This window comes from Lasioglossum baleicum, chromosome 12, assembly GCF_051020765.1.
Source record: "Lasioglossum baleicum chromosome 12, iyLasBale1, whole genome shotgun sequence".
NCBI classification, from domain to species: Eukaryota; Metazoa; Arthropoda; class Insecta; order Hymenoptera; family Halictidae; genus Lasioglossum; species Lasioglossum baleicum.
This window is the reverse complement of record NC_134940.1, coordinates 10,052,047-10,067,573: the sequence shown is the minus strand read 5'-3', so window position 1 is coordinate 10,067,573 and position 15,527 is coordinate 10,052,047. Positions and strand designations below refer to the sequence as shown.

General features: G+C 43.4%; 1 protein-coding gene across 6 annotated transcripts in view; it reads right to left on the bottom strand.

Annotated features, from left to right (window-relative positions):
• Nucleotides 1–15,527, bottom strand: part of LOC143214261 (uncharacterized) — a 39,242-nt gene that overhangs the window by 6,728 nt on the left and 16,987 nt on the right. For 5 of the 6 annotated variants that reach the window (XM_076435056.1, XM_076435052.1, XM_076435054.1 and 2 more), the window contains exons 2-7: nucleotides 8,317–8,435; nucleotides 7,782–7,956; nucleotides 3,058–3,385; nucleotides 2,606–2,909; nucleotides 2,104–2,391; nucleotides 374–1,635 (exon numbers count right to left, since the gene is read on the bottom strand). In XM_076435056.1, coding sequence (XP_076291171.1) covers nucleotides 374–1,635; nucleotides 2,104–2,391; nucleotides 2,606–2,909; nucleotides 3,058–3,385; nucleotides 7,782–7,956; nucleotides 8,317–8,406 — 2,447 coding nt within the window. In that variant the 5' untranslated portion in view covers nucleotides 8,407–8,435. Of the gene's footprint in view, nucleotides 1–373; nucleotides 1,636–2,103; nucleotides 2,392–2,605; nucleotides 2,910–3,057; nucleotides 3,386–7,781; nucleotides 7,957–8,316; nucleotides 8,436–8,825; nucleotides 13,745–15,527 lie in introns of those variants that run through there. The other variant, XM_076435053.1, reaches the window with a different exon arrangement.

Genomic DNA, 15,527 nt, shown 5'->3' with positions numbered 1-15,527 from the left:
CCACAAGTTACTTTCTATTGCACGAACTGGGCAGTTACACTGTCTAACATCAATTTTGGGGTTGTTAGACAGTGAAATAAAAGTGAAGTGAACATTTTTTGAAATATGTTCTCAAGGTCAAAGTTATGCTACTATTCAGTCTGAACGACGTAGGAGGGTTAAGTGTACCGACTGTGCAGAAGTTGAGTCACCTAACATTTTGTCACTCCACGGTCTCGTTTCAAAAAGATCACGACCCTAGGAAAGTTAGGCGACTCATTCGCACCAGTCGGACTCAAGTCAATAAACCCAAATAAAACAGTTAGTGAAACTCCGAAAAAAACTCCGAATCCCCACCGTCCAGTGGTCGACGTTCTTCGTCATTGGGACCTACCTAATTTCTTGAAGTCGTTGTTTGACAGGCAGGATCGGCACAGCCACGCTTTTCTCTAAAGGTAGGGTGGTCGGTACGTAGGGTAGATCCTCCTCGAAGCTCTCCTCGTAAAACAATCCTTTCCTCTCGTCGGGCAGCTCCTGCACGATCTTCTCGGCTTTGTTCCTGATGAACTCGATCTCGGAGTCCCGTTCCGATTCGGAGCTGTTGTGATCGAGATCGGAGATAACGCTGGGCGCTTTCACGAGGCCATCTTCAGGTTTGAGTCCGTCGTCTAGGGTCTCTGTCCTCTTGGTCTCCTTGGCCTGCTCCTTGGGCTGTTCCTTCGCACGTTCCTTGGAGGGTTCTTTAGGATATTCCTTGGGGAGTTCTTTGGGATGTTCTTTGGGGTGTTCTTTGGGGTGTTCCTTGGGCTGTTGCTTCTGTCGGGGCACGTTCTCGTCGATCCTCTCCGGTGGCTCTATCGGATGGACCTCTTTGCTCTTTCTCTTCGGTTTGGTGATCTCCTTCTTCCCAACAGAGTCTCTGGATGAGCTGCTGGACACTCTGTGCTCCGAGGGAGGCCTGCTATCCGACGATTTAACCTCCACAATCTTGCTCTGGGAGCTAAGCTTGGAGTCCTTCGAAGAGCTCCTCGAGATCTCCGAGTCCTTCGAGACGCTTTTAGGCAGCTGCACGCTGTCCCGCGAGTACCTCGAGGTGGTCTCGATTTGGGCCTCTGTCTTGATCTTCATAGGCACAGGATGATGCTCGATGGACACCTGGGTCACTATGCTACCCGTTCGAGGCTCAGATTCATACTCGTCCAACAACTTCGTCGGCGTTTCCAGAGGAATCGAGACGCTTTCCGACGGCAATGCTTCCTCGTAGTTCCTGTCGTCCGCGTGCAGGCTAATGAAGATCGAGTCGTCCTTTCTGCTCTCTCTTTCCGTGTTGAACCGGAACTCTAAGTTCCCTATGCTCTCCAACGAAGGATGACCACCGCTGTCGTCCAATTCCGTTCCGCAGGCGGCTGCAATCGCCTCGTCGTAACTCTTCTTCCTCTCGCGTTTCTTGAACAGGCTCAACGTCGACGAGAACACGCCCTTGTTCTTCGAGTCTTTCTTCAGGCTCGAGCCTTTCTCCGCCGACACGCGCTCGCGCGATTTCGATCTGCTGCGCAGACTCTCCGTGGTGTCCTTTATCTTCGAGGTCAGACTACGTCGCGGTTTCGTGCTCGGCGATGGTGAATCTGGGCTCAACACACTGCTGTCTGTTCGGCCCTTAAAAGTTGAACACGCGGATCGTCAAGAACATGCAGTGTTATGCGACACACTCTTCTCGAAAAAGCTAGCGGGTCTTCTACAAAGACAAAGCAAGGAATCCATGTGCGGGTGAATCAAGCGGGCCAAGCGTCAAGCGGGACGCAGTGCGAGCCTCCTTCGAGCTGATCCATCGATCGCGATCAATGCAATAAGTAGCCTAGGAGGACTGAGGATCGATAGCATTAAACTACACATAATGTTCGAGCGCTATCTGATAATTAATCAACGCTCTATTCGACGATGGTGAAAAAACCACAAAATGGAAATAAAATCCTCCAACAAAACATTCTAACTTTGATGGACCATCAATCCTCCTAGCATTAAGATCCAGCGAACGATAAATGTCTACGATGACGTTGGAAAAGCGACCTAGAGGCTCGCGAACCTGCGCCGAACACTACAGCAGTCGCGGACGACGAACAGTACCTTGAAGAGGGAGGCGAAGCTGCTTTTCCTGGATACGGATGAGGGGCTTGGTGTCCGGGAGCCCTCGAGCTCCCGAACTTTCTGATGCCTCGGCAATTTCGGGCTGCCGGTTACGCTACTCGTTGTTGGAGTCGTTTGCACGATTTCCTTGAAGTTCTGCGATTTCTTCCTCTTGTCGTTGAAGTCGAGGCTAACCGGTTTCTGGAGCTCTGAAGGCAGACTCCGGCTAGAAGATTGCTGCGGTGTCGTTGTACTCTGCGGGTCCGCTGGCTTCTTCACGATCGGCACCTGAAGAGTTAAACTGATGAAGAGGATGCCGAAGAAAGTCTTCTTATTGTGTACATTGAGGTGTTTTTACGAAAATGACTAGCTTTCCTATGATAATAGTTTCGTTTGTATAGTCGTGCATACGTGACGATAATAATTCCACAATTTACGTGATCACGTGAATCCAAACACAGTGAAAATTAACCTCGGTTAAACATGTACTGTAATCACGAACCTCTATGTTGACCCTCTCCAGATATCTCTTGGTGATTTCCACTTCCCTCTTGAAGATCTCCTTCCGCTCCTCGCGTCCTCTTCTTCGCGGCTTGTCGAGAGGATCCGGCTTCAGGTTCCCATCGATCATGGACACCTTTATGCTCTCCGGTATCAACGCTTTCGTGGTGTCCGCTTCACGTTTCAACAGGATCTTCTCCAAGTCGTCGGTCTCTGGCTTCGACGGTTCTATCAGGTTGTCAGCCAGCGTCGGCTTGCTTCCGCAGAACGAGGTCTCCAGCAGGCATTTGTGCGGACTCGGTGACCTAACAGGGAGCCCGATTCATCGTCAAATTAACTCTTCATCCATTATTCAAGTGGTTGCCGCGATTAACTCGAATTTGTAACATTCACAACAGGCCTCTGAAATTTAAATCTGAATCGTTCCCTGCGTAATTCAAGATAGAATCCTACCTCGACGAAGTGGCCGAGACGACAGACAGCTTGCCAGAGGCTCCTGACCCCTGGCTGCCAACCGACGACAGCCTGGACGTCCTGCCACTGATGTTCAACAGCACGATCTCGGAGCAGTTGCTGTCCTTGCGTTCCCTCTCGAGCTTGCTGCTGTAATCGGATAACGAGCCATCTTCTTTCTTCCTTTTGGCTAACTTCTTCGACTCTCTTCTCAGATCCTGCTCGTGTATAGGATCCTGCAGGTCCAGCTCCTCCGTGGACGATCTCAAGTCTTGAGCGTCCTCTTTGTAACCCAGCGTCAGCTTGCATCCAGGTGGAGGCTCTCCACCTGAAACGTTCACCGGAAACACACCTGAACCCGATCGAGAAGACGATGAAAACTTGTCTGATCTACAGGTAACAAGTGTCTAGACGCAACTGCGGCTACTTTCTGTGTTCCCGGTTCTCCAACCTACTTCTACGGCCGACTATTATAGTCTACAATCGATACAAAACACTCTTTGATACACCGTGCTTGGATGGAACCTTAGGCATCATGCACCGCGCACTCTCGTCGCTTCATAAGAAAAGAGATACACCTCGCAGGTATAGATCGCGACCTCAAACGAGCGAATCAATTCCCCGCTAATGATTACCGCGTTTACCCTTCGCGTTCGTCGCAGCACACAAAGTGGGGAAATTTGTCGACTAGCTACGCCTAATGACTCTGGTAAACAACTTCTTTTTAGATAGTTTGCCGAGGTGTCACGTGAACAATGTTGCTCCTCGTTGAGTAGCAAATGCTGTTAACCCCTTGCCGTATTTTAACGAGTCACACTCGTCATGAAGAATTTGAACAAAGTGTAAGAAATATGAATGTTACGCGTTTCTTTTTAGATGAATTAAAATTTGACTCGCTTGTAATCAATATTTAAGTATTAAAATAAATGTAGCCATACAAAAAATATAAATTTTCTATTCCCTTCTAATCACTGTGAAGAAAATGGTACGGCAAGGGGTTAAAGAGAATAATCGAATGTTTTCGCCCGTGAAGTTTAAATAGAAAAAATACTCTTCTATTTAAGGGGGTAACCTTGTGTAAATGGCCTGTTTTCAAGAATTTTTTTTGAAAAATGTAATGCGTAGTTTGATTTAAAATTTGAGGTATCATTTATTGATGTTATAATGTAACAAAAAATATTTTTTATAAATTTTAATTGGTCAGTATCAATGGTGCAATGGCGGCTTAAAAATGGCATTCTGTAAATGCGCCGTGCAGCGCATAATGCACAAAAATGATAAGAAACAAAAAAATCGAAATGGAATTGTTAGTTTATGCGAAAACGCTCAGCATGACGTAACAACGCTTAGAAAGAAATCGGATGCTGAGGCCAATTATTTATAGAATATTGTATATACCAAGTTTCATGTAGATCGAGTAATCAGTTTTTGAGCTACGTTGCACAGCATGCGAAATGTGTTGCATTTCGAGAAAAATGCGTTTAAAGTTCGAGCATCCGACAAGCGTCCAACTTAAACCGCTCCGCTCAATACAACCGTTTACTTTATTTTGAACATAACGTACAAGAACGCCTCTGATCACTTTCTCACTTTTTTTATCGATTTAAGCAAAAAAAGATGCTCAAAAATTTCATTTTACACAAGGTCCCCCCTTTAAATCGACAGAGTATGGTTGCAACATTGTTCATGCAACCACCCGAAAAGAGTATACTTGCACCACAGTTACAGAATAGGATTACAGAGTAGAATTACAGAGTAGCTAAGCCTAAGATTCAACAGACAGCGATCTACGGAAGTCGAACGAGGACCTGATCTACTTCCCTCGTGATCAACTGACAGATTGTCAGCACCTGACGTCACAATGTGAACATCAGGAAAATTGTCCACTGTTAAACAAGGGCCAGTTGACACGAGTGACAGAGGAACGTGTTGCTTCTTCCTGCAGGACCGTGTTTGTGTGTCAGCGCGTGACAATGGCGAATATAGGACGGAACTTCCGTTAAACTCGCTTCGCGACCTGTATTAATTCGTGGTCGAGTATGCAGAAACGGGAATCGAGGCTCGCGTTATCTCCGGAGACCATTTAAACGGCACCGTCTCGATCGATTCTAGTCCGCTCGTTCTTCGACGCGAACTCGCGGTTTGTGCACGAGGCGATATGGAAGCGAGATCAACGGGAAAAATACTAGGGTTTGCTGGAGGGTTGTTTTGTCCGGATTGTGGTTGTTATACCTGTAGAACGGTGACGCGGAATACAGCAGATTCTGCGTGACAAGGTCGAAGCGAAGTGGGAAATGCAATTTTTTAAATAAGATTTCTGTTTCCGGAGAATTGAATCGGAGAATTTTGCATAGGGGAGATAGACAATGGCCATTTCTCAACTTTTCCGCAGTGTTTTCATCTGTATTGTCCATTTCGTTCAATTTGTCTATACAAAGTGGAGGATTTCAAAGATTTTTTTTCGTAAAAATTAACAGCCTTAAATGTATTTATTCAGAATTTCATGCAAAAACTTTCAAAATTCTGTAATTGTTAATGGCATAAAGACTAGAGTGCTTCACTGTCAACGAAACGATCAGTGGTTCGAATCCAGGTGAGGGGTGCTTTCATATAAAATCATTTTTCATCAATTTCTTCATTGCTATTCGAAAGTGTCCAGTCTGCCCACTAACTCTATCCAGGATCACGAAGCTCAAGTATCCCCCCAAGGGTTCGTAAAAATGCAAATGATCAATTTTCCCTAGGGGTGTCAGCCAAAGGGTTAAAAAATTTCAAGGGCCCACGTGTCAGTATTCCCAAAGGGCAATTCATTAGAATGTAAAAGGTGCTTTGGTATTCCTAAAGGGTTCTCTTAGGAATGTAAGGGCCAGTATTCCTAAGGTTCTTAGGAATGTCAAGACCTAGCAGCGCCCGCTCTAGCGGTTACGTCGCCCCGGACAAAAAGACAAATTGCCGCCCCTTAAGAATATATATATATATATTTTTCAAATAAAGGTACATATTTTTTATTTTTATTTTATTTATAAAAGCATTTATTTTAATAAAAGCAAATTTTCTATTAATTTGGTATTTAACACATCAATATTTTTCTCACACTTACAGCCAAAATGGCGCCCCGGACAAATGTCCGGGTTGCCCGCCCCTACAGCGGGCCCTGGGCCCAGTATTTTACCTACAACTTCTGCGAATTGAAAGAACATCAGTTCAAAGGGTCGCGAAGATGAAACGTGCTGCCTGATAAAAAATGAAAAAGTAAACCATCAAAAATATTGATCCAAATGATTTAATACGTCGGGATAGAAAAAACCAGTACGAGCCCATTGTTGTCGCAACGCTTGTTAAAAGTAACAAGCGGCTCTTTAGAAGTAAAAAAGCATTGTGTTACATATATCGAATGCATAGCTGCTACGCCGCTGTACGGATTAAACTACGTATTGTGTATCTCGTGACATTCAAACAACATTGTAAAATGTACAAGTGCATTCAATTCTTTATACATGATGCACGACGTTCGGGGTGGTTTGAGGTCGACGAGGCAGCAAGAAGGTATAATAAACCCAATGGGACCATAAACAGGAGCATAACTCTCCCGTCGGACATATTTCGAAAAATTTCTAGAACTGGTCTGCGAAGCGGAGAATAATTTCGCTTTGCATCTTCCGCTGTCTGCCGCGGTTGAACCTCTTTTTACAGCTTCGCGTTTACTATCTCCACTGTGCAGTTACCTCTCAGTTTTCCTCGTTTTACAATCCTATCGCGGTAAACTTTCCCGTCACTTTTTCTACAATGGACAGTCGACATTATTGAAAGTGACCAAGGTAGGCTTACCCCGACAATCACGCCGATATATAGTCATTTTCTGCTACGAGCAAAATGGGAAATGGGAGAAACCCGGGAAGTGGATCGTTATTTTCGAAATTGGAAAAGGCAACGCGAGCAACGGATATTTTTCAAGAAACCCTCGGGGAGACCGAGCCACGGAAACAAAGGCTCGCAGCTTCTAGCATCAAGCTGTCGTTGTTTGATTGCCACGTCCGACTCGGAAATTTCCAGACGACTTGGGCAAACCGCCGAGAGACGGACGTGAACCGTCTAGCGCGCTATAATTGAATTTTGTCACACGCCCGACGCGTCGGCAATTCAATTTTCTCGCGGGAACGGCGCTATCTACGTGAAAACCTCTCCGGCGGGCCGGCAACTTGCTTCTTTCCAACCTGTACAAATATATTAGACGCCGGAGTGGCGTTCTACGCGGATACACTGGCCATCGAGACGGGAACTCTTGGCGAGTTGATTCGAAACAACAGCTTAGGAGGTTTTGGAAAGGTTTTGGATGAGTTGTAAAAATTTGTGCTGCTACTTCTACGATATTGTAGATTGCAGGGTTGAATTATTTTCTTGAAGTAAACTGAATATTGTTAGACTAGTCTCGCAGAACTTCCCAATACCTCCTCTAGCTAGCTGTTCATGTCGATACGGAATGATCTGGATACAAAGCTTCAGTAGATCCTCTAGGAAAGACGGGAGTACAGACGTCCCCGTAGGGTTGGCTCTGTGGGATTCGGGAGCAGTTGTCCACGTCTGTTGTTCGCTTAGAGGAAAAGACAGACGGTCTATCTTTTTTTTCCCGTGGAGTTGGAGATCCTCGGGGGGCAATGCAGGACCAGATTGCCGGACAGGCTAGTCGGGAAAGGTAAAGGTGTTCCATGGTTGAGAGATGTTACCTGCGAGAAGCTCCCTCTCGGGCGTCGAGTCCCTGGAGTTACTGTCCTCATGGTGGGAGGAACTGCTAGCCCTGCTGATGTCAATTCGCGGTGTGCTGGGTGTCTTTAGCGAACTGCCAGGCGTAGCCGGCGTGGTGACCTCGACGATGCCTGGCATTCGCGCAGCCGGTTCCCCCTGCATTCAAATTCGTAACGCTGGTTTTTCGCTTCGGGTCACAGTCACTGAGGGTGTGGTTGTGGTGGTGGTTGGTGGTTGGTGGTTGGTGGTTGGTGGTGGTGGTGGTGGTGGTGGTTGGTTGGTGGTTGGTTGGTTGATTGGTTGGTTGGTGGACGCAGGTCAGCCTGCTCCGGGGACGCGGAGAGCTTCGAGACTTTTTCGATAGACGGGGGAAGCGAGCGGTCCGCACGCATATATGTGTACGCACGCACGTAACGCACGGCAACAGAGATCGCAGAAATCGCCGAGATCCTCGACGAAGGACGAGGCGGCCGATTTTTAGAGAGGAACTCAGGGAGGACACAGGGAAGGACTCACGTTTTCCACCTCGTCGGACAGGTCTTCGAAGGATGCTATCGGCGCTGGTCCAAGCTTCCTCTGATGGGCGCCCGGTATCCCTGACGCCATATTTTCCGATAGCTCAGCCCTCGATGATGCTGCAAAACACCCTTCATTTTAATCATTTGAACGACATCGTGGCTACTGGTGCTGGCACCTCACGACGTGCAACTGGAAATTAACTCCAGACAATAGTCAACTATTCCGTCGCATTGTTCTACAGAATTTATTGGGCGAGCTCCACCTGCCAAACATTGTTCGTATCAGAGTTTACGACCTGGGATTTATGTTAGTGTGGAGTTACGGTGCTAGAATTTAGTTCAGACGTTGGTTAATTATTTGTCCGGGCTGCTTAATAGAATTTATCGGACGAACTCTAGCTGCATAAAATTGTTTGAATCAAACTTTACGACCTGCTGCAGGGTTCATGTTGCGGTGCATAAACATTGTGCAAGCATCGAACTTGTTCCGAACGTTCGTTAACTCACCCTGTCTAGTCGAATTTATTAATCGACCTCCACCCATGGATAATTATATGAATTACGCTCTTACAATCCTATCGTCGACTTTGTTAGTGGGCGTCCATCTACGAGCGATTATTTAAATCAGCGTTTTAAACGAAGGTTTTAAGGTCAACGAGGATCGAGTCAATGTCACTCACGTTTAGCTCACGAGTTTCACGAAATTGCAACGTGGTATCAAGTCAGAGAACGTATGTGATCACCATTGTCACTGCTTTTTAGTATGCGAAGGCTACTTCTGCTGGGTAACTAGTGCCATCCGCGATCGAGGACCGGTCACCGGAGCAAAGAAGCTAATCAGAGCCGAAGTTAGAACATTTAACCGAAGGACGAACTGATTAACTCGCGCCACGTCGCGTCGCTCAGAATGAGGGATATTGAGAGCCTCTCGTCATCCGTCGCTGCTGATCGAGCACCTCACCTCCAATTTACCGACAAACCATCTCTGAATACCGGGTGACCGAAATCTTCGGACCTGTCGCGTCCTAATTCGACCGAGATCTGAAAAATCATATCTAGACCATCAATTCTATGCATTTATAGCGACACGATTTTTACAAGGACTTTCACAAGGAACCGCAGTGGATTGATCGTGTTTTTAAACGTTCGCGAAGTATGAAGAGCCAGTATTAAATTTCCTGAAGGTAGTTTCGATATTTCCGAGCGGTCTTTTTACAGAATCTTCAACCAGGGTCCTTGAACTCGGCTCGAGGAAACTTCTGGATGGGAACGTTCGGGATTTCCGCGGAGCTCGGGCCGAGGATTTTTAACGAAGACCGTTGCGGAAAGCCCGCAACTTTTCCCACCGCTGGCGACGCACAGCCGTTCCATTTCTCGAAAGTCTGGCGAAATTTTGTAATTTCAGAGCTGCAAAATTAAGAATAGAAGAAGCTATTTTCTGTCAGAATGTAGGGCTTAATATGTATACATATACTCATCGTGAAATATTACATGGTATGGAATGACAAAACATTCTTGTTTCTAATTAGTTTTTTTGTGAAACTTCTACCAACATTTTGAAATGAGTCCTGACACGACACAGATTGGATTATTTCGATATGTTTAATCCACGACTAAGTGGATTATTTTAATCAGCACTCATTTTAATCAGTAAAATATGAGGAATATGTTGGTCAGAGTTTCATAGAAAAATAATTAAAAACAATATGCTGCAGTCGATGTTGTTCCCGACGCCACTGGTAAGAGATGAGGAAATACTGTCTGTATAAATTACATTAGACAGAATATCAAGGCATTACAGTATACAAAAAGTCTACTATGGTAAACCTACTCTATTTTTCAATAAATGGCACCTCCGTGCGACGTTGACTCTCGTCGAGCAGCCGACGCCGCGGCTGAAACCGTAGGAAACCGTGGCTCTCCTGTGAGCTAAAGCAAACATTCCGACAAGTTGACGGTGCAAACAAGCCTGGCCTGGCAAGATTTATGCATTATAATTGGACGCAACAGCGGCCGAGTGAACTACGCTTCAGGATTTTCTTGTTGTTCTTGTACGCCTCGATAACGGGGATCGAAACACACTGTTGTTTCTAATTTTTAAATAAGTTCACTTCCCAGAATTGTGTTACCTTTGTTCCTATTCGAACTTATAAACTGAAGACGTATTCCAAAAAATTCTGCAGTCTACGTCTGATATAGAACCCATCAGAATGTTCTCCTACTTTTCAATTCCTGGAGAAAAATGCAAGTCAGGAACGTCTTCGATCGTGCTTCCGAGTAGAATCGTAGCCATTCCATTCGATGAGACCGAAGCTCGACCCTGTTTCAAGTTAGGGATTCGTATTGTGTTACCAACGCGCGGCTCGAGGAAGTTGACAATATTCGAAGTTTACGGAGACGATGGCAAGGACGACGCTGGGAAAACGCGAACGGCGATCGTTTTCGGGTCGCCATGCAATTCCTTTCCCGTTGTTCCGTTTGAAAATGGAATGCGCGGACAATCGGACGACCGGCTTTCCCGTCGCCGCGCCGGCCCTGGGAATGCAGTTTGCTCGAGAAAGCTAAAAAAGTATATCTGGAGCAGAAAAGAGGAGAAAATATTGCGCGAGTAGAAAACGCGCCGCACGGTTCTCCGATTAATGAGAGCCGGCGCTGGATCTTGCGGAACTTTTACTGTCGATGGCTCTCGAAACCTTCGATCGGTCGCTATTGACCAACTGTAGTTGCTTTTCACTGAATTTAGACGAACATGTCAGCCAAACATCTTCTCAGACATGTGAGTCAAACATGTTCTTGGATATGTAAGTCCAATATGTTCTGAAGAACGTGAGTCAAACATGTTTTCTAATATGTCAGTAAAACATGTTCTCAAGCATGTGTGTCAAATATGCTCTAAAGCATATGAGTTAAACATGTTCTCAAACATGTGAGTTACACATGTGAGCCAAACATGTTCTTTAAAGTTTGAGTCAACCATGTTCTTGGACATGTGAGTCCAACTTGTTCTCAAGCCTGTGAGACAAACATGTTCTCTAATATGTCAGTCAAACATGTTTTCAAGCATGTGCATCAAACATGCTCTAAAGCATATGAGTTACACATGCTAGTCAAACATGTTCTCAAACATGTCCCCAAACATGTGAGACTGGTTTCCGAGAAGCCAAACAATGGTATAATAAAACCATTTTATAACAATACGATATATGACCAGGCATACCATCTCTGTCAAAAAATGAGAGAGGAATTTCTGCCGGACCATATGCTGTTTTTCACTGAATTCCATCAAACAATTTAATAAAAATACTATATACGACCTCGTCAAAATTATTTTAAATTGGATACTGCGCTTAATCTGTACCAAAAAACGTGACAGCAATTTCTAATGGACCACGGTTGTTTTCCAATGAATTTAGTTAATCCATTCCATAAAAATACCACGCCTGTAGCATTGTTAAAATTGTTTCAAAGTGGACCATGCATTTAATCTCTGCCAACAAGAATTTCTGATGAGTACAATTGGACCACTGTCCAAAACCAACAAGTTTAACTTCGTTGAATTAGCAGTGTCAGAATGAATGATAATTTTGGAGACATAAGTGAAATACGAGAGCGTGACGAGTACGTTGGAGCAGAAATAGTAGTAACGTCTAAATGGGTACCGTGGCTTATGGGTTAATTATAAAGACGAGCAGAGGGAACGGCGATTTCGCGGAGCGCGGTCGCGTTAAGAAGAAGCTTCGCATGGAAAAAGGAAACTCCCGATGTAAGAAAGGTCGTTGATACGCTGAGTCAATTAGCAACGAAGTCTCGAGGGGCTCAGACGGAATCTCGTGCTTCAACGTGTTAAACACACCGTGCCTCAGCCAGTCGCTTCTTCGACGAAAGAACGGCGACGCCTCTTGCTGCGAGGCAACGACCGATCGAACTTGATAGAGAGCGGCTATCGGGACAGGAAGACAGAGATAAACGACAATATTCCTTGCACAACATTTTAACCGAACACATGAGACCGTCAGTCAAAAGACTAGGCCTTCACGTCGACTGTAATCGATGAATCAATATGAATAATAATCCATTTTCGACATCATCAAAATAGTCTTCAAGTATACAATGCTTTAAACTTTGAAACATATCATAGATAGCATTCCTAGATGGTCTTTGGAAATTTTCTAGGTATTATTTTAGGAGTTTTTATTATATTATATTTATTATAATATATTATTAATTTAGATATTTATTACATTATATTATTATATTAGCCTGCGGTGAATTTATACTGTGTACACAGAGAGTAGGTTAACACTAAACCTACCGTGCACTAAAAGCGATTAACGTGTTTTAGTTTGCAAAAATGACAAGGCTCTATCTATTTAGATTTTCTGCAAATTTTACAAGAATATGTGCTTGGACACAGAATCTTGTCGAATCAATTTCCACGTAAGCAACTCCATAATTTTGATAATTATGAAATTAAATTTATAAAGTCGGTCATTTGACCGGCAGTGGTAGCGGTTTAGTGTTAAATGATCTTCGGAGAATCGTGTGGGTATAGTCTACTGAAGATTCACCGAAAGCTTTCCAGATAGAAGATTATTTTCAAAACTTCCCAGAACTTCATTTAAAACAGCCAGAGAGATTTCCTCGCTCTCCATTCTCCTATTTTAAGCGAGCACATCGCCTAACAAAAGCAGCATACGCAAGAAGAACACGCTGTCTGTCAAGCATCCGATCGATCCCAAATAAACCGGCCCGGTAGAATTGCTATTCCACGCTCGGTAAAACACTAAATACCATCAGGCTTCAATTTCTGTTCATTGGTAGATGATCGAGCATTTCCGCGCAGCAGTGCATCAACTTCGGACATCAAATAGAAACGCGGTGTTGAAACGAACGTGAAGAATGTCTTCTTTCCCCGACACAGAAAATCGTAGTTTCCTCTCTACAGAATCCTGCAGTTCAATTCTTTGGAAATGTCTCTGTAAAATTTTAAGTCGGAACTCCCATTTCCGGAATTGTGGATCGCTGAGTTGCACGTGGCTCGGTATTTCGAGCTTCAACTTCAAACTTTAGACGCCATTGGACGTGATTAAGAAGAAACTGGCTCAGCAATCGACTTAGAATTTTAACTGCAACTCAGGAAAGAGCTGCGCTATTATTTAATGAACTATTAAAGCGTGATGTAGATTTTTTTACATTATAACATGGACAATTTTTGTTATCATTTTACCACGCTTATATTAACTTGCCGTGTTGTTGTTGTATGCGTTACATCTTGTAATCGAATTTTAAACCTCTTCTCATAGTTCAATCTTGCTGAAATTTTGTATTCAGACTTGCTTCCGATGACAATAAAAGTAGAAAATATAATATGTAAAAAATTTTTTTGAAAACCACGCCTATATTAAAATGCACTAGAAAGGAGAAAATAATATTTTTCCCCAAAATTTTAAGCAATTAGTTCAAATAGATAGAAAAATTTAATATAAATTTAAATAAAATCATGACATTAGTGATTATAAAAAATGTGTATAATAAAAGTGCTCCACGCTTTTATTTTTATAATCACTAATGTCATGATTTTATTTAAATTTATATTAAATTTTTCTATCTATTCCGACACTGATTTTATAACAGAAGAAATTTTGAACTAATTGCTTAAAATTTTGGGGAAAAATATTATTAATCATTTAACTGGATTCGGTATTTCATGGAGAACCAGAAAAAAAATTATTTTCTCTTTTTTAGTGCATTTTAATATAAAGGTGGTTTTTGAACAGTATTTTAAATATATTTTTAGGTGGAATTGAACAGGTTGCAAATACGAGTATGGTTCCAGGCCAACATTTTAGTTGAGAGTAGTAGGTCAGACGATAATTGTAATTGTACAAAAGTTAACATAATTGAAATTGTTGTACATTACAAATTGTAGACGACTGTATTTATGAACAAAGCGACCCAGAAAAAATTGTACAACTCAACGAATGTAACAAGAACGTATGCAGAGTTTCGGATGAGTTGTATCTGAGAGTTTTGAAAAAAAGAATGCAGATATCGGTATTTTTCGCCGGGAAAAAAGTAATTTCGTTCGAGTAGACAAACAAGCACGAAGGCCGACCGAAACTTTGCGAAAGGTGATCCATCCATCGGGCTGGTAATATCCTTAAAGTTGGAGAATTTGGCTGAAAGCCGAGCGAGACTAGTATAGATTTAGAATAGATTCGCTGGAAAGTGGCACCGTCCTCGAAGTTTCTATCCGATTCGGCTAGCAACTCGCGAATGATTTACGTTCCACGGCCTCGGGCTCTCTCGGATAGCGATCATTGACTCGATTAACCGATCCGGCGAATGAATCATTAATTAACTGCGATCACCGGGATCGTTATAAACGATGAAAACTGCTCGTGGAAAACCGCTCCAGACTCGTTAACGCGTTTTTCTGACCAGAAAACGATGCGTCCGATTAAAACGCTCGTCCAAATGCTTTTCTCTTTTTTTTTTTTTTGTTTTATCTGCCTAAAAGCAATTGGCGGAAAGCTCGCGGATTTATTTAATAATTAACAACGGGATTCTCCAGCAATCCCTCTCTATTGGTTTTTCAGTTATTAGAGATTTTATTTGGGAATTTGTAATAACGGAACGTAATAAAGGGTGGGAACGATGTTTGTCGGCGGTATACATGCATTGTTTTCCTTTTAATCGATGGGGAAAAATTTACTCTGCAGCTTAATTTCCGGGATGGGCTCGAGACCGTTCGACGTTTACCGATAACAGGCTCGCGGAATGATAAAATTCATGTTTGCGCGGAATCGGGTCGATGTTAACTGAATTAATGAAGTGTGATCGGCCGTACGTGAAATGTGGAGGATTCGTAACGAAGTATTCAATCGAAAAATTGAGTGACGTTCGCGTCCGATGAAAGAGGCAACAAAAAATTGCACTTGTTGTCAAGAGGAAGCTTCAAATCCGTGGTAGATTCGATCTCAAAGAAATTTCCGAACGGTTCTACAAACGTGTGAATTAATACGTTCTCGAAGCAGAACATAAAATATTGGGTTAGCAAGAAAGTAATTTCAGTATTTTGTGCTGAAATTTTTAAAAACCACGCTTATATTAAAATGCACTGAAAAGGAGGAAAAATAATTTTTTCAGACATTAGTGACTATAAAAATAAATGCGTGGAGCACCTACGAAGATTACGTCAATATAGTT